Genomic DNA, 19,365 nt, shown 5'->3' on the forward strand with positions numbered 1-19,365 from the left:
TAGAGTGAGGAAGAAGATCAGACACTGTCTCTGCACCATGCAGGGTTTACCTGCCCTTGGCGGAAAGCAGCAGAGAGGCCAAGGCCCCTTAGAGCTGTAAGCTTTGGCCTCTAGCCTGTGCAGACTTGTCCCACAGCTTGCCCTCGAAACCAAGGAGGGCTGGCAGCAAGAGCCAAGAGAAAGCGGGCCCCAGAGAGGGCCAGAGAATCTGGGCTGGGCTAGGCTGGAGGCGAGGTGTTGCCCTGCCTTCTCTACTCAGGTAGAGCGCTTGGCTGGGGAGCCTAGGGCGCACAAATGTTTTCTGCCCATGGCCCTGAGCCCTCTGGGGTGTGATCATCCGCTCACCTTCACATACATGTCCTTCTGTCCACAGGGCAATGACGTGAGGATCATCCTTGGCCAGTTTGACCAGAATATGGCAGCAAAAGTGTTCTGTTGTGTAAGTAAAACTTTCATCATGTCATTTGTGTCTTTGGGGAAGTTGCCAACGCTTTTTCTCAGACTCATTCTCATTGGCTGGTGTATGAGTGAACTCCTAGGACTGGAGTCCAGGTAGTTGGAAGCAGAAGTGTTAATCTCACTGCCCTTTCTTCTTTTCAGGGAGCTAGAACCCCAGAGCTCAGAACAGTGCAGTTGCTGGAGTAACAAGGGACCTCGACTTACCTAACCCACCATCTAACCCATTGTCTAAGTCCTGTCTGCTAATTCTAATTCCCCTCGACTCAGCCGTGCTTGACGGATGCCTGCTATGTGCACTGCACAGCGGGACATACCAGACATTGAGACAGGACCGAGGTGCCTCAGACCCTTCCCTGCCCCGTAAGCAGGACTTGGAGTCTTAGGTTTAGAACAAGTTGTCAACTATTCAGTATCTACCCCTCGATCCTTTATAATTGTCTGGTGTGTGATAGGTTACGAGTGCTTTTTTATACCTTATCTCATTTAATCTTTTCATTAACCATGAAGCAAGTATCATTATCTCATTTTACAAATGAGGAAATAGAGTCCCAGAAAGGTGAAAGGGCTTTTCCAAAAGCCCTTAGCCAGAGCCAAGGTTCATGACAGAGCCAAGGACCCATTCCTGTTCACCTGACCCCAATCTAATTCTTTTTTTCTTCTATGATGTTATATGATGTTCTAACCTAAGTATATATGAGAGTACTAACAGGTACTGAGTCTTTTCATTTTGATGCCCCGCTCTCCCTTTTTCACCCCAGATCAAGAGAAAAGTCAACAGAATAAGAACCCAGTTACGTGAGTCATCATCTACCCAATGAGCATTTCTCTCAGATGGGTTATTTTGGGTGTAGTCTCTAGTGATGGGCCACAGGCTTGTTCTCTTTGAACTTTTATCAGTAACTTGTTTGAAATTATAGAGCAGGCTCGTGGAAATTTTAGAAGTTGTGATATATGTTAGATGACAGAGCCGGGGTGCAAAGAACCTTAACAGGCTGGAAAGTTTGATTAAATCCAGGCAGATTAAATATAATAGTCTTAACAGAAGGTTATATTAGAATAAATCGAGTGGTAGAGGCATGAGGAGTACTGCGTGTTGAGAGCAAATGAGACATTGGGGTCTTGGTTGACTTCAAGGTTACAGTGAGTCACCAGTGTGAGCATAGCTGCCAGGGCAGGTAGCCCTTCTGTTCTTTGCTGGAGACACCCTGCCTGGGGTGATCTGCTCAGCTCCTGGTACCCTGTTTCAGGAGAGATACAGGGACTGAAAAGAGACCAGGAGCGAAGAGAGAGCAGTGCCTGGAAGCCACGGTCGCACAGGGATATTCCATCCTGAAGGCCCAGGAGCAAAGTGAGAACAGCCTGATCATCTCTCGACTTGCCAGGGAAGAGGGAGAAGTTATCAGGCTGACATTTCAGGAGATGCTGGGTGGAGCTCAGAAGTCTGTCTGCGTGAGCTCGAACCCCTGCTCTGCTGCTTAGTGACTGAGTTTGGGCTTGTCATTGACACTTTCTGAGCCTCAGTTTTCTCATCTGTAAAGTTGGGATAATAATAACACCTGTCTCATAGGATTGTTGTAAAGATTAAATGAGCAAAAACCCTTTGCACAGTGCCTGATGTATAGGAAGCCCTCAGTAAATGTCAGCGATCTTTTTTTATTTATTCATGGAAGGTCTCGGGTGTTTGAAGATGAAATGGATCACCACTGGCCTGACGAGTTTACTAACTGATGGACTTTACAAGGTTGTATTAAGCATCCTATGTATCAGCGAAGGGTATGAAAATCTAAAGAAACATAAGAATTGAAAAAAATGGAGCAAATTGATTTAATATATTCTACCTCAAAACTCATAAGATCTTGCACATTACCATCTAAGGTCTAGAAATGGCTCATTTCTAAAAGGAAAATAATGTTGCAAATTGGAGGATGTGATCTCTTTTAGGGAAGAAGCTGGGCCCCCTCCCCACACACACACACACACACTCCATATCCCCAAGGGAGTGCAAGCAGCTGGCACATGACGGATAATAACTCTAGAAAAAATAAATTATAAAAATGATTTGTAAAGAAGCCACACTAGGCACTGGCCACCTCCTTTTTGCAAGAAATGCAGGCAAACCTTGTGTTCTGATTCAAACCATACCCAAGCTGAGGCATGGCTGTGATTTCACTTGATGCCATGCAGTGGGGTTATTGTCGAGTGGATATCCAGTCGTGGTTTCTGCTTCAGAGCAGATGGCGTGGCTGTGTTCCTCTTGACCCAAGGCTCCAAGCTTCCCGCCTTCCATGAGGCATGGAACACTATCCTACCTGCTCATCCCACTTTCTTAGAGCCTTTATTGGCTGCTCTGTTCATGGAGGAGTTTCTCAGCAGTCTGGGTTGGGTGTTTATTCCCCATGTCGGACCCTCAGATGGATCTGCCCTCCAAGACTTTCAGTCTTATCTGGTTAGGAAGGAGTTCTTCTGGCAGGTCCAGAGGGTCCTGAGGAGAGTCTGCTCTGGGTCTTCACACTCGGGAGTGCAACAGAGGTGGGGCCGCTCAGAGCAGAGACCCATGGAGAGAGCCTTCCTGCCTGCGTTAGGTCAGAGCGCAAACTGGAAGGAAACACCCTGCCCGTGCCCCTGCCATCCACATGCCGCAGTGCAAACTTTGCAGCATGTTGCTGTTTTTTTTTTGAGATTGGAACTGCCACCCAGTGGGAGAGCAGGCTCCAGCACACGCAAGGCCTATTTATAGCCCCGTGGCAAAATGTTCATTTTGGCTCCAGCACAGTGCGAGCATGGGTTGCTTTTGTCTTTGCCTCCATCCTCGGTGGTCTTGTCTAAATTCTTCCACACTTTGACCTGCGTTCTGGTTTTAGCTCTGCCAGTTGTATGACCTCAGGCAGGTCACTTTACACGTCTGGTTCCTGGCTGCCTCACCTCTAAAATGGAAGCAATGATCCATGCCCCACGTGCCTCATGGGGTTGTTGAGAGGCTTAAATAAGGCCGCTGAAGGAAGATCATCATCCTAACTGTTATCTGCTTTACTGATGTGATAGTTTCTTACTGCATTGTTGTGAGCTATAATATGAGAGGGAAACATCCTTCTTGCACGCAGAGGACAGGAGACAGAAGGAAACCTAATAAAAAGAGAAAACGGGATTTAAAAAAAAATTATATCATGATTTCCTGCCTATAGCAAATAAAACCCAAAGCAGTTTATGGGACTGAAGAAGGCAAGTTTAGGACCACCCATCACCATGTAGCAGGGACCACAGGTCCTGAGACCACATTCCTACCAGAGGTAGAGAAAATAAAAACCAAGGTGACCAAGTAAACTGGAAATGTGTTCATTCAGTTACTCCACAACCATTTATCAGGTGCCCTCTGTACACCAGGCACTGTGCTGGGCACTGAGGGTCCTGGAGAGAGCAGACACCACCCTCCAGGAACTTCCCATCTGGCAAAGGAGACAGCCAAGCATACGAGCAGCAACTTAGACTTCGTGTGTCCAACAACCTCAGCTACTGGAATGGAGGCCTAGAAGCTTCTCCGCCGTTGCTTTAGGCAGTGATTGATATTTTTAAGCCCAGTCTACCTCCCTTGTAGGAGAGCCTTTTAGACCTTACCCAAAACCTATTTACTTTTGCTCTACACATACGTTCAACAGTCCAGGCTTCCTGCTTTCCAAGCCCGTAGCAGTCTAAAAACAGCAAATTCAGAGTGAGGAGGTGGACTTGATGACACTGAAGAGTGACTGCCTAGATCTGGCAGCTAGAAAAGAGAGAAAACCATAAAAACTCCAAATACAACAGTCTGGGGCCATTTGGTGGCCAGTCTCCTCTATGCCCAAGAGCTTCACCGTGCATGGCCCGCGATAGTGGTGGATATTCAGAATGAAGCTATGAGTTACCAAAAGGAGAAGGGGACAAGAAGGAGCAGCTAAAATGTTCCTCAATGTAGTATTGGACAGGCATGGTACACATATTACTTCATTTAATTTTTATACCAATCCAGTGGGATAGGCTTTGCTTTCCGTAGGCTCTACATGAGGAGTGTGAGGCCCACAGTGTTGTGTGCTAGTTACCTAGCTAGGGTGTGGCAGAGAATCTAGTGCTGCTTGACTGTAATCTTTTTTCCAGAAGATCAGTAAACACATTTTTATTTTCATCATAATTGACTAATGTTCTAAACAAAATTTGCTGTCGCTCAAATGGACTAAGCTTCTGTTCTCTGTAAAATTCACTTACAAAGAACAACTCTTAATGGGACAGTAGCAAGTCGAAGAGTTGTCACAGCAGATCCCTGCTGGACTCCTGACTTCTTGCTCGGTGCTTGCTCTAAATTATCACATGGTCTCTGTCCTCAGAGAGTAACGCATGCAAATCTGCCTTTGCGTGTGGTGACTAGAAGGCCACCTCATGTCCTCTGTATCTGTCGACTTTTATTTAACATATATTCCTAATAAGCGGGGCTATCTTCTAGCCTCAACCTTTTAAAATTGAGAAGACTTCCAAAAAGTTTTGTTTTGTTTTGTTTTGCTAAGAATAGAGGGGAATTTTTTTTAAAAATGGACTTCAAATCTACTACTTAGAAACTTCATTCTGGACCTAATTTTGATGAAATGATATTTTTCTACAAAGTAGGATTTTCTGGGTGCATCTAAGCCTCCAAAAAGCACGCTTTTCCTGATACAAAATAATCACAAAAGAATGAAAGTCAAATTGAAGTGCAGTAGAACAGTCTGGTGATATTTCGTTTAAATAGGAGTCAAGCAGTGCTATTTTGCAGCAAAGAGTTGGCAGACCTAGGTTCTAGGCTGACTTTTCTCCCTGGCTGTATAACCTTGGAAAAGGGACTTTCCATCTCTGATTTTGAGTTTCCTCATTTCTAAAATGTAGATAATAAACTCTGCCCTGACTTCCTCAAAGGATGAACATGAATGACAATCAAATAAGATGCATGTAAAGCATACAAATGTAAGGAACTTTTTTTTAGGATGTGGATTTATGCACACTATGCTTTGGGTAAAGTTTCAGAGAGACTGCTCAGTTTGCCAAGTGGCATCTTATATAAATTGCATACTTAGATTAAATTTTCTTGGCCTCTTGCAAAATTGCTCCCCCTGGGTTGTGTTTTAAGATTATGATCTCAGCGTTTAGTAAAAATCTGTGCAAAAACAGCCTTATGAAATCTGTTTGTTGTGAAGATGCTGTTGATATCACGCTGGCCAATTTGACAGTGTCCTCCATATGAAACATTTTTTTAGGGTTAAAGCCTAGAAAATATTTTTTCTCTGAAAAACTTGTCTGTTTTCTCCTTATTATAGAGCTCTGCAAATAATATTGTTGCCCTTTTCTCTTGGGCTGCCAGGAAATTCACGATGAAATATACAGCTTATTATGTATAGTGTTGGAAACTTTGGGCAACTTCTCTCTGTTCTGTTCCCTTTACCTCCAGTAAATGTATTATTTTTTTCCCAGGTCATTATGTTTTCATTTTTATTCAGTGTTTATTATTTTATTATACATGTTTCCCATAAACTACCTTGGATCCCTTGACAGATAATAAGGAGACCAAGCAAGTAATAGAAAAGTTAATAAATCCTCTGGTAAGAAGAGGAAGCCTGAGCCCCAACCCCCTGCACCACCACCCCCACCACACACACCCCTCTCTCACAGGGCTGAAAGCCTTGAGCAAATGTTTGACTCTTGGTGCCTTCATGGTCACCTCCTCTGTTGCAGGCACATGAGGAGAACATGTTCGGTAGCAAATACCAGTGGATCATCCCAGGCTGGTATGAGCCTTCCTGGTGGGAGCAGGTGCATACAGAAGCCAACTCATCCCGTTGTCTCCGGAAGAATCTGCTTGCTGCCATGGAGGGCTACATCGGTGTGGACTTTGAGCCCCTGAGCTCCAAGCAGATCAAGACCATCTCAGGAAAGGTCAGTGCCTTGGTCTGTCCATCTCAGCCCCCAGGCCTATCTCCTTTGATCATCTTGTCTGATTATGTTGGCAAATTATGCCCAGGGATCTTCTTCTGGCTTTTGTTGTGTGTCTTTGAACAAATCACTTGAGCTCTCTGAGCTTCATTTATCTATTAAATGGGGATAGCCAGCCATCCACTGCATGCCCCTCTAGAAAACTATGGGAATCAGTTGGGGTAAGGGTGTTTTGTAAGTTCATTACACAGTGTACATGTAAGGGCTGGAGTCATGACTTTTACAGTACCAACTACAAGCATTGCCTATCATTTTTCAGTCACTGATGCTTCTGTCAACCCAGAGAAGAAGGACCTCTCAAGTAGATTTGGGGAAGCATGTGCTGTAAACCAGCCAGACTGATTTGAACCCCAATTTTGCCACTTACCAGCTGTGTGACCTTGCGCCTGAGTTCTCCAAACCACTGTTTCCTCTTCTGTAAAATAGTAGTAAAAATATCATCCTCTGGGGTTAAAAGGAGGACTGATGGCAGATTGTGCAACATAACTAACATAGTACCTCTTACCTCAGTACTATCACAACTGGGAGGAGGAACTAAGCAGGGCATTTAAGTCCTTGGGGCCTCCACGTATTCTCACTTGGGATTACTAACCCCTGCCCTGCATATCCAGTAGGGCTGTGAGAGAAACCGGCAATATGGCACACATAAAAGTATTTCCAAAGTGTGTACACCATTCTCCATCAGTGTAAGTGTTCTCAAGAATCAGGTGATAACAGTCCTGGTGAAGATGGTTAACATCCATCTCTCAATTTTAACTGCCAGCCAAAATTCAGTATAGCAGTACACGTAATTCTATTCTGTTTTCTCAGAGCTCAGATTATTAAATTCTCCACTCAACTCCAGCGTTCTTACAGGCCCAATTTCATTTAAAGAATAAACTTCATGTATAGTAAAATGTATATGTATTATTTGTATCCATTTTTTAATCTCAATTAGAGCCAGTTCAACAAGAATGATGTATTGATTTGTCAAAAATATGGCAAATCACTAGGACACATTTTGTAAACAACTCTTAGGTCATGCTGGCATCTGAGAGATCCTAGAAAAACACTGGTTAGAAAAGGTTGAAAGAAATGTTTTTATACCAAAATCAATGAGTATATAAAAAGATTTTGAGATGCTGAATAATAGGTAGAAAGAACTCATTATATTTCAGTAAGTGTTATTTTTAAAAGTGTTAAAGTTTGCAGTTTATTAGAAGATGCTTGGTCCAGGGATACCCTATACTTGAATTTAAAAAATAGTATAAAATTTGAGGAAAATACAAAAACTAACAGAAAAAAAATCCATGCAAGCAGACAGTATAATAATTAAACTGAGAGGCTTAACGAGGATCAAAGATGTAAATGATCACCCATGAGATCTGTGAGGCTAAGTGAGGGTGATACGCCATGAAAAAGACCTCAAATGTTGTTCTCAGGTGCCTGGATATGACCCAGAGTGGGCAAACCATCCACGGATGTGAACTGTGCACAGAAATGCATTTTAGGAAGATCATTTTTTTGCAGTGTTTTTTTGGAGAAAATATTTTCACTTTATAATATCGTCATTTTGTAGGTCACTGATTTCCCTTTTTAATTTTTGATTTTGTTTTATTTGGGGCTAATGAAGAGGCCGATGTCACCCCTACATTGTTATGCCCCTGAATAGGACACCTTGTGCTATTCCTGGGGATATACCCTACGGTGTGGATGACCTACTTACTCTTGGGTGTCCCAGGATGGGGCAGTGCTATCAGAACAGAGGCAGACTCCCGGCTCGAGGCAGCTTCCAAAATTTTAGCAGACCCAGCCCCTGTGCCCACAGTCTTCTGAGGCAAGAGGCAGCATTATCCCAAGGTTATAAGATGATTAAAGTCATATGGGGACATCTACAGCCTTTTTGCCTCTTGCAATCAGAGAGCCTCAAGTCTCACTTAAAAATCATTTAGACCAGACTTTTATCAGATTCTCAGATCTTTCTAGTAGCAGAGGACTCACTACTTCTTACTTTCCACCACTGGTTCCTCTGGGCCCGGATAGGTCTTATTGGTAGGGACCTTGTCCAAATTAAACAGCTTATCCCTTCAGTTGTAACTCATAGTCCACAGCTGAGACTAAGAGCAAAATCTAAGGGGGTGCCGAAAACCTCAAATATTTAAATGCAATATTTTTAATATTCAAAATTAATGCAAAAAATCCATGATGAATAAAATATCAAAATTTTAAATAAAGACAAGATTCTCAGGACCAGGATTAGAGTGAGCTAAGTGATCTGAGTCACACAATTACAGGATCAGATCTTCATTTAAAATATCGATATTTTATTCAGCATGGATTTTTTTGCATTAGTTTTGATTTATGAAAATACTGTTAATCTAGATTACTGAGGGTTTTGGCTTCCTCTTAAATTCTGGACTGGAAGGGAGCACCTCACTCACCTCCCCCTGATCCTAGCCCTGTACAGACTGTATCTGTCAAGACCCCTCCCATGCTCAGCCCATCCTGGGCACGTGCTCTTGTTGAATGCTCTCTCCTCAGGGTGTGGGACCCAGATTAACAAAGCATTCCTATTTGTGGTCTGCCACAAGCCAGCTTCCCCAGCCAGCCTTCAAAAGTCTCTGGCCAAAGGAAGTTCTAGAGAGTCAAAAACTGTTTCTTGAATTCGAATTCGCATTTTACATGACTGCTAGAGACAGTAGTCTGTCTCCAGGCTGTGGGGGTGATGCCTGTATTTAGGGGTCCTTCAGTGTCCATGAAGACAAGCAAACGCTTGTAGAAACATCCCAAGTCAACAGGTTCTTGCCATTCTCACTATTTACATATTGAGAAGTTAAGGGGCAAAAAAGACACCTCCAAGATCCCTATAATGGGTTGAATCGTGATCCCTAAAGAGATATATCCACATCCTAAACCTTGGAACCTGTGATATGACTTTATTTGGAAAAAGGGTCTTTGCAGTGGTAATTAAAGATCTTGAGATGAGATTATCTTTGATTACCCGGGTAAGCCCTAAACAGGTGACAAGTGTCCTTATAAGAGACAGGCAGAAGGGGACTTGCCAAATGAAGAAGGTCATGTGAAGACAAGAGGCAATGATGCATCTACAAGACAAGAAGTGCCAAGCATTGCTAGCAGCCACCAGAAGCTAGGAGGGACGCATGGGGCGGATTCTCACCCAGAGCCTCCAGAAGGAACCAGCCTTTCCAACACCTTAGTTTCAGACTTCTGATCTCCAGAACTGAGAGAGAGTAAATTTCTGTTGTTTTAAGCCACCCAGTCTGTCAAAATTTTTTTATGGCAGCCCCGGGAAACTGATACAATCACCCAGAAGGTCAGGAAGAGATCCAGGACCTGAAGCCAGAACTGCCAGTTCCCCAGTCAGTGCCCCTTCCCCTCTAGCGTGCTGTCTTTCTAAACGTGTGACATGCTTGGGAACAGAACACATGCAAAGCAGCCCTTTCTGTGGTGTCTCAGAAGGTCCGTATTGGTAAGTGGCATAACAGGAACACACAGGTCTGGTAATTAGGACATCTGCACAAATCCTTGCATTCCCACCAGTTCATCTGCCACCTCAACTATTCACTCTTCCTCCCTAGGCCTCAGTTTCCTCAACTAAAAGTGAGAGATTTGGACCAGATAAACTCTTGCGGTCCTTTAACAGCTAAACTCTCTGACTCTGTGTAAAAGCGGAATTGGGCGATTACAGCAAGCTATACAACGTTAAACCCTGGAATCCCCAGGATAAAGGTGACTCCTGAGAGAAACCGTGGCAGAATCAGGTGGAACAAATTTTCCCTCTTGGAATACGTTCGCCAAGTTTTCTCTCTTCCGCATGCCTGTCTCTGGCATCAAGCCATCCCCAGATTGTTCTTTGGCACCCAGGAGATTTCTGATAGGAGAAATAACAAGGTCATGGTCTCTCTCTGAAGCACGTCCATCAGTCCCTTCCCACTGGAAATTCTAATGATGAGACAAGTGCAGACCTTCGGGCTTCCCGAGCACATTCAGAACTCAGTCTTCTGGAGCCTCACGACAACAGCCTCTGACACCTACTTTGGCTCTCCTTGTTGAGGTCCCCCATCACTACTCTATTCCCCCAAAGTGACTCTGTTGACATCGGTGATGTCCAGTGTCAGCTTTCACTTTTCAAAGTCCCATTGGGTTTATTTCCATGGTGAGTGAGTGTGATTCTGGCCAGGTCTCTCCAGTGATGGCTCAGCCTTGCCGATAAGGACACCTTCCTGTTATAGTTTCCCCACTGAGACACAGAGCTGGGCCAAGCACCAGCTGGAGATGTTCACAGAACCCTGGAACCTGTGCAGACCTTAGAGGTGACCTCAACCCTCCATCAAAGGCACAAGTTCATTCTCTGGAAGAGTTTCATAATGTTTTCAAGCAAGAAGCTTCTATGACCACCAGCAACTGTTTATTCCACAGAATTGGAAGAAACACAAATCTAGTGAGTCCTCAACTTAGAGCCAAGGACCCACAGAATGCTGTACGCATCTCATTGTCACTGCCATTGGAGCACTGTGACAAATAACATGGAGCTTTTAGGGAATCTCTGTCTCGAGAGAGGAGGAAGGGAAGAAGGGGGCCATGGGAAAGCAGGAGGGCTCCTTGGGGGCCAAGCTTCACAATGCTGCTGCCTCTGCCCTCCACAGTCCTCACAAAGTTCCTGTTGTCTTCTTTCCTGGGTATTCACTAGGAGACAGGCAGTGTGACAGAGGAACATGGGCTCAGGAGGAAGGGTGTGGTGGTCGTAGGCAATAAGGGCACTGGCTAGATTTGAATCTTGGTCCCACCACTTCTCAGCTGGGTGAATCTCGAAGACATCTAATTGTCCACACCAATAGCCATAACTTCCTTTCCTCCTCAGTAATACAACTCTAGTTTTTAACTGGGTATGTTGCCACCCAGCTGAAAAATGAACGTTTCCCAGCCTCCCATGTAGCTATATATGGCCAGGATTCTAAGTCTGGCCAATGAGATATAAGGAGAAGTGCTAAATGGGACTTCTGGAAAGGTTCCTTTGAGGGGGCCGTTTGCCCTTCTTTTTCCTTCTCCTTTGTGTTCTCTGGAATATGAATAAGATGGATAGAGTTCTAGTAACTATCTTGGATCAAGAGGTGACCTTGAGAAGAAAAATTTATTCTAAGATAGTAGAGCATAAAAATAGAGGCTGGGTCCCTGATTCCTTGTGGCATTGCCATGACAGCCCTGCACTGCCTACCCATGGACATCCTTCACATGAGAAATAAATAAACTATCTCATTTAAAACACTGATACTTTTTTTCTGTTAGATGCAACTGAACCTAATCAATAGTGATACAGTGACATTGGGCAATTCGTTTAACCTTTCTGAAATTGTTTCTCATCTATAGTACTAGAGTAATAATATCTCTTTTACAAATTTATTAGCATTAGATGAGATAATACCAGAAGAAATATCTTGCAAAGTGTGAAACACAAAATAGGAGCCTCAGGAGCAGGAGAAAGGAGTAGTGGGGATGGATAATGAGTTCATAACTCAAAGTCACGTGAGAGGAAGACAGCCAAAGGAATTGGGATTACTTTTTGTTTTTAATGATTGTTTTTAGTTAAGTAGAACACCCATGAACCCACTAGCTACTTCAAAAAAAGAAAATTACTAGCAACCTAACAGTAATCATTATACCCTGTCCCATTCAATACCCACGGCCCAAAGTAACCATCCTTTTAGCTTCGGTCACCATACAATGCCTGTTTTTGAACGTTGAATAAATGAAATCATATGGTATATACTCTTTGGGGCCTTCCATCTTTCACACAAAATTATGTTAGTGAGATTAATTTATGTTGTTTCATGTAGACATTTATTCATTTTTCACTGCTATATAGTATTCCACTGTGTGACTATACGCAATTCATTTAATGGGGCATTTGAGTTAATTTTTGGCTATTTGAACATTATTGTACATCCTTTGGTAAATACTTTGAAATCCCTTTCCTGTGGTAAGAGTTCTGACCTGTCCAGTAACTTTTTTAGTATCTTCAGATTTAGGGTAAATTAGTCTTGCTGGTAGTTATTCCATCTTGTTCTTAAATAGCTCCCATCTTCTGTCTTTCCCACAGTTTTCCCAGGCTGCTTTTGCGTGCCACAAACCTTGCACCAGAGCAAGAGTGGAGCAAAAGCATAAGTGACTGAAGTGCTGGGATTTGTTGATTTTTTTTCTTTATTCACAGTGATTTTGTAGTTTTGGTATTCCCCATCTTTAATTACTGATGAGAGTATGATCTTGTATAGAATTTTGGTAGCTGTAAAGCTATTTAGTATAGTTTGGGCAGGTTAATTAATGCACAGCTTCCATTGTCTTCAGCTGCCTTGAAGTCCTCTAAACAGTATTTGCTAATAAACAGAAATTTGTTATTTTAATGAAATCTACCCCGAGGTCATGAAGATATTTTCTTCTCTTGTCTTTTAGAAGTATTATTATTTTATCTTTTACGTTTAGATCTGCAGTCAACCTGGAATTAATTTCGTGTATGATGTGAGATAAGGATCAAGATTCTTTTTCTTCTTGAGTTTTCATATAGATATCTAATCAATTCATTATCAGTTATTGAAAAGTCCATCTTTTTCCACACTGTTTCCATATTCCCTTTATCATCAATTAAATGACTATATATTTGTTTCTATTTCTAAACTTTCTTTTCTCTTCCATTAGTTTGTCTGTTTTTTCACCAAAATGCCTTTATTGTAATTACCGTAGCTTCGTAATAAATCTTCACAACTAGTAACAAGGCCTCCCTCTCCTTTCATAGTTGTTCTTACCTATTTTTGTCTCTGCATTTTTGTGTACATTTCTGAATCAGATTATCAGTTTACACACACATATACATAAACCTGCTCTGTTTTTTATTGGGGTTTTATTGAATCTGTAGATCAATTCAGGAAAACTGACATCTTAATATTATTGTCTTCCAATTCGTGAATTTTGTATATCTCTGTATTTACTTAGATCTTCTTTAATTTTTTTCTCAAAAAATATTTTATAATTTTCTGTGCAGAATTCTTACATGTATTTTGTTTGATTTATTTTTAGATATTTTATGTATTTTGGTGTATATATGTTCAAATTATTATTGGGTACATACTTAGGGGTAGAAGGTATGCTTATATTCAGCTTTAGTAGACACTGCCAAACAGATTTCCAAAGTGATTGCACCAATTTACACACTCACCAGCAGTGATCGAAAGTTCCAATTGGTTCACATGCTCACCCACATTTGCTATTAAAATCTTTTTTTATTCTAGCCAATCTAGTGCGTGTGTAATGGTATCCCATTTACATTTCTCTGATGACTAATAAAGTTGGGCATATTTTTATATCTTTATTGGCCATTTTGATATTTTCTTTTATAAACTGCCAATTCAAGTCTTCTGCTCGTTTTTCCCTCAGGTTCTCTACCTGTTTTTTATTGATTTGTAAAAATTCTTTTTATATTCTGAACATTAATTCTTGGATAGTTATGCATACTACGTATATCTTCTCACATTCTGTACTTTATCTTTCACTCTCTTAATGATGTATTTGATGCGCAGACATTTTTAATTCTAGCGTTTTCCAGTTTATTAGTCTTCCTTATGATTATTATATCTGTGTCCTGTTTAAGAATCTTTGCCCATGCCCCACCCCCAAGCTCATGAAGATATTTTCCTAGCTTGTCTTTTAGATGTTATGTTTTACCTTTCACATTTAGAGGTAGAATCCACATGGAATTGATTTTATGTGTGGTCTGAGGTAAGATTAAGGTTAATATTTGCAATATGGATAACCAACTGGTTCAGGACCACTTATTGAAAAGTCCATTATCGTCCCCATTCCCTATGCTACAGTGTCACCTTTGTCACAAATTAAATGACTGTATATAGTGTGAATCTGCTTCTGGACTTTCTATTTTTTTTCCCATTTGTCTAATTGCCTATGTTTTAACTGATTCCACACTGCCTTAGTAATTGAAGCTTTATAATAAGACCTGATACCTGGTAGTGTAAGTCCTTCATCTTTGTACTTCTTCTTTAAGATTGTTTTTAATGTTCTTAGCCTTGATATCATTTTTCATTTAGATCTACTCACATATTTACATTTTCCATTACTTTTTATTTCTCCTTGCATTTCTGTTTTTCTGTTTATGATCATTTTTCTTCTAGTTGAATAACCCCTCTTAGTCTTTCTCTTACTGTGGGTTTGCTGGAGACAAATTCTGTTTCTGGTTATCCAAAAATGTCTTTCTGTCCCCCTTAATTTTTAGAGATACATTAACTAGGTGTAAAATTCTAGATGACCTGTTATTTTCTTTTAGTAATTTCGGATGTCATTTCATTCTCCTCTGGCTTCATTGTTTCTATTAAGTCAGTCGACAGACTTATCCTTGTTCTTTTGAGGATAGTTCATCTTTTTTTCTCTCTAGCTCCTTTCAAGATTTTACCTTTGCTTGAATTATCAGCAGTTTTACAATGCTATGCTGAAGTGAGGGTTTCTTTGGATTTATCTTTATTGGAGTTCACAGTGCTTTATAGAACTTTATGAATCTGAATTAATGTATGTTTGGGAGAAATTCTGTTATAATATCACTTTTAATATTGCTTTTGTCTATTCTTTCCTCACATTCTAGGACACCAATTATACCTATGCTATACATTTTCAACATATACCATATATCTCATATTAATTCCTTATTTTATATTCTTTTCTCCTTCTCTGTGTTTCTGTCTGAATATTTACTACAAAGCTTTCTTTCAGTTCACTAACCTACTTTCTACTGTGTCTAATAAGCTGCTTTATCTATCTATTGAGCTCTTAATTTCAGTTATTGTATTTTTGATTTTAAGAAATTTCATTTTATTCTCTTTCTTTTCATAGGTTCCAGTTCTCTGGTGATATTCTGTATCTTTTAATCTATGTTTTTGAACATATAAACCTTGCTATTTTATAGTCCATATCTAATAACTTCAAGATTTGGATCAGCTGTAGGTCTGTTTTTATTGCCTGTTTTTCTTCTTTTCCTCCCTCCCTTCCTTCCTTTTCCCTTTCCTTCCAACCATCTTTCCTTTCTTGTCTTTTTTTTTTAATTATGTGGTTTTATCTCCTTGTATACCCGGTAAATTTGATTAATTGTCTTGGATATGAAAAGCTGAAGTGGCTACAGGTGGTGTTATCTTCCTCCAAAAAGATTTATTTCTCTTCAAGCAGACAGCTAGAATGGGGCAGAATACCTTAATCCAGTCAAGAAATGAGATGATTCCAGGCTTGGTTTTAGTTTTTGTAAGGTCTGGTCTACTTTGGTTTGCCCTTATTCCTGGAATTTGTCTTTCAATATTCTCAACTGAAATTCTGGGGTGTTTACTGGCTTTGGATTCCAGCTTTTGTCTTTCTGATATTCTGAGACTCCAAACACTTCTGCTTATTTGCTTAGCCCCTCAGCAACTACTTTTTGCTTGTGTTCTCACCCTCTTGTTTTATTAAGCTTAGTTATCACTAAATATTTCAAGTACAAATGCCAGTCTACATACTGGGCTCACTTTTTTGTGGTTTCTTTTCCTATGAGACCTTGACCTACAAGCCTTGCTGCCCATATAGCCATGAACTACAGGTTTTTGTCTTCCCCTCCCTGCAGAACTGCTGAAAATCCTGATCCGATTCTTTCTGTTTCTGCAACTAGCCTTACAAATCAGCAAATGCCTCAAGGGGAAACAGCAAAGAATGTTGGACTCTTCTCAAAGCATTTCTCTTCTCTCCAGAATCTTGGCTTCTTAAGTCCTGGATGTCCTGGTTGCTTTTGGTGCCCTTGAATAGCTCCCTTTATATTTTATTCTTCTTTTCTGAATGTTTTTCATGAAAGCTTTGGTCTGATATAAGCTATTTTGTCATAGTCAGCATAGAAGTCTGAACTGAGATTATTTTGCTTAAAAGGGGGAGAACAATCCACTGGGGATTGGGTAAGCATATCATTGTCTTCAGCTCTTTGGGGGCACTATTGTGCATAGGAAGGAGCAGACATGTTTATTGTGGCATCACAGGAAGATGCAGCATGCTGAATATAAGTTATAGGGAGATAGATGTAAACTTTGCATCTGGAAGAATAGTTTTCATAGACATCAGGCATTCCTTCAGTGGAAGGCTCTGCCTGAAGAGAGAGTGAGCTTCCCAACACTAGAAGAGTCTCAGAAGGAGCTCGACAAACACCTGGAAGTTGCTATTGAAAAGATCCAATCAAATTGTAGGAGGGGCTTAATCAGTGGTAACTGATTTATATATTCTTGAAATCTTAGCAAATTTTAAAAAATACAGATACCTAAGTTAGCTCACAGACATACTGAAACTAAATATAGGGCCCTGGCATCTGCATTATTACCAAGCTCCAGGTGAAGTACAAATTGAAGTATAGGAACCAATACTAAATATCCCTTAGTGTACATTCTGAATGAGACCCTGTGAATTCCAGCCTCCCACAAGGAATTCTAGGGTGAAATTCTACCAATTTTACTGCTGCAGGGGTAGCAGTTGGTGATGTGGAAGGAGATGTGTCCTCCTTCACTTCTTTTCAGTCCATTAGGCTCCCCTCTCTCAGAAAGTAAGACTCCACTTGGTTCTGTTGGGATGACAAACCCATAAGGTTTAGTCACATTGTGGGTTAGCAAGCTTGTGTAGGCTAGCCTGGGAACCTAACCGCTATTTATAACATAGTTTCTGTGGGAAAATATGTTCCAAGTTCCAACAACTGCCTTTCAAAAATATGTTGGAGCACAACCTGTCAGTAATTGGGACGCTCTATATAAAGTTATTTTCTCAGAAACTTTTAGCATCTCATAAATTTGACTTCAGATAATGAGTAATTAATCAACTTTCAGTGTCAGCTCTACAATGCAAGAAGTTCTTCTGCTCTGAATAATTGGAGGCCTGCTTTAAGAACAACTATTACTTTTCCTCAGACAATTGTTCCTTCCTGCTGTCATTGTTTTACCCAAGGGAGATTGGTTCTGGCTTTACCTGGGAGGTAATGAATGGCCTGTGATATAAGGTGGTAGCAAAAATTTCAGTTCGGTGCTTGCAAAGACAGTAAGAATGAGGTCACCTTTCAGAGTTTAGCTACACCTGTGTCCAATTCCAAGGACTCTGCCCACAGTAATAGGGTAAACAGCCATATTTCCAGGGTTCTCCACTCCTGCACCTCTGACCCCTCGTCCGTGGAATGAAGAACAGTCTTTGAGATAGATAAGATACGGCTTACAAGCACACATGTAAAAAGGATATAGAGGGCCTTGTGTTGGTCTTAAGATCAAATTGAATAAACAGTATGATCTCCTCCCACAAAAAAATAACCCCAATAAACTATATCAAGGAAGTTAAAAATGGCACTCATTTACCCCCTGATGAGACCACACTCAGGTCTGGACTCCCAACTTTAAGAGCATCACAGAAACCTTAAAGGATGCCCCCAGTGGCATGTTCCAGATGGGGAAGAGGTCTGGTAACGTCACTTGAATGTAATCATTAGGTTGAACAAACAGGACGCAAAGACAGACACCAACAGCCCTCAGATGCACTGTATGCATCAGAAAAAAGCTCACAGGAGCAAAATCTAGGAGACGAGAAGTCAAAGGGGCCTCATCATTTTATGCCTGAAGCAATTAATTAAAGAAATACACATTCGAATAATTTTTAATACTTTTTAAATAGCCAATAGCAGAATTAACCAGAAATAGACTCACATTGCATTTAAAAATCAAAGAAAAATATAGCCAAATAGTAAAAGATGGGAAAATAACAAGGACACATTAAAACATTAAAAACTGTGACTATTTCCATAGCAATATGATATAAAAAGGAAATGCACTTAAGAAATAAAAATTGCCCATCAATATTTCAAAGGAACTCACTCTAATCATTAATTAGAGAAATCTAAATTAAAATTAAAAAGAAATATACTTTTTTTCTTAAGCTAATGGACTGACAATGACTTTTAAAATTAAAATACCTGTTATTGTCAAAGATGCAGGAAAAATGAGTACTCTGGATTTTAACTTTTCATATTTGGGGAGAATATTTTACCCCTATATATATGTGTAAATGGTGTTTTAAGTTTTTTCTACCCTTTGCCTCGGCAATTATATTCTGGAAATTTATTCTGAAAAATAATAATTACCAATGTGTGTTGAGAAAATTTAGATGTAAGGATGCTTTTGCCTAAATTCCAATAACTAGACATTGTTAAGGAAGTAAAAGTAGGCTGCCCACACATTGGGGGACTGCTGATCCCCACTTGGAACAGTCTTGGGGTCTTCGGGGCTCCCTGGGTAAGCAGCTGTGCTGTGTGCCAGGTTGAGCAACCCACACTCACATCATGGACCTGTACTCTTAATAGCAATGGCTGGTATTCGTGGGCACCTACCACGTCCTGGACCAGTCACTTTGTGAGCTTTATATCACTGAACCCAACAAGGGAGGACACAGAGACCAGGGGGAGATAGGATCCCACCCCAGGTCACAGTTAGCAAACCAGAGAGCTGAGGCTGGAGAGCAGGTCTTGTGTTCTTATTACTATGCCACACTCTTGTCTCTATTCCTGAGAGGAAACTTCTAGATCACTTGGTCCAACCTCCTCATTTTTTGTATGGAAAATCTAATGCTGAGAAAGGGTCTCTGTAGGTATTGTTTTGGGTTCTAAAGATACCTCAGAGATGAAGGCAGGTCCGACTCCAGTGGAGCTTAATTATAGTTGTGGGGAAGAAGGGTAGAACAACAGACAATAAGCAAGCAAACGCATAAGTAGGAAAATAGGACATGAAAAGTACAATAAAGAAGATAAAACCAATGGATAGAGAATGCGTTGGGTGAGGGGGTTTCAGAAAGAGTGGGTGAGGGAAGCTGTCCCTGAGAAGTGACAAGTGTTGA

The 19,365-nt window shown here is 41.0% G+C and overlaps 1 protein-coding gene across 1 annotated transcript in view; it reads left to right on the top strand.

Moving 5' to 3' along the window:
- GABBR2 (gamma-aminobutyric acid type B receptor subunit 2) overlaps positions 1-19,365 on the top strand; it is a 332,110-nt gene that overhangs the window by 176,955 nt on the left and 135,790 nt on the right. The window contains exons 5-6 of the mRNA XM_006911541.1: positions 374-439; positions 6,187-6,387. Coding sequence (XP_006911603.1) covers positions 374-439; positions 6,187-6,387 — 267 coding nt within the window. The remainder of the gene's footprint in view (positions 1-373; positions 440-6,186; positions 6,388-19,365) is intronic.

Source organism: Pteropus alecto, unplaced genomic scaffold (genome assembly GCF_000325575.1).
Source record: "Pteropus alecto unplaced genomic scaffold, ASM32557v1 scaffold114, whole genome shotgun sequence".
Lineage (NCBI taxonomy): Eukaryota > Metazoa > Chordata > Mammalia > Chiroptera > Pteropodidae > Pteropus > Pteropus alecto.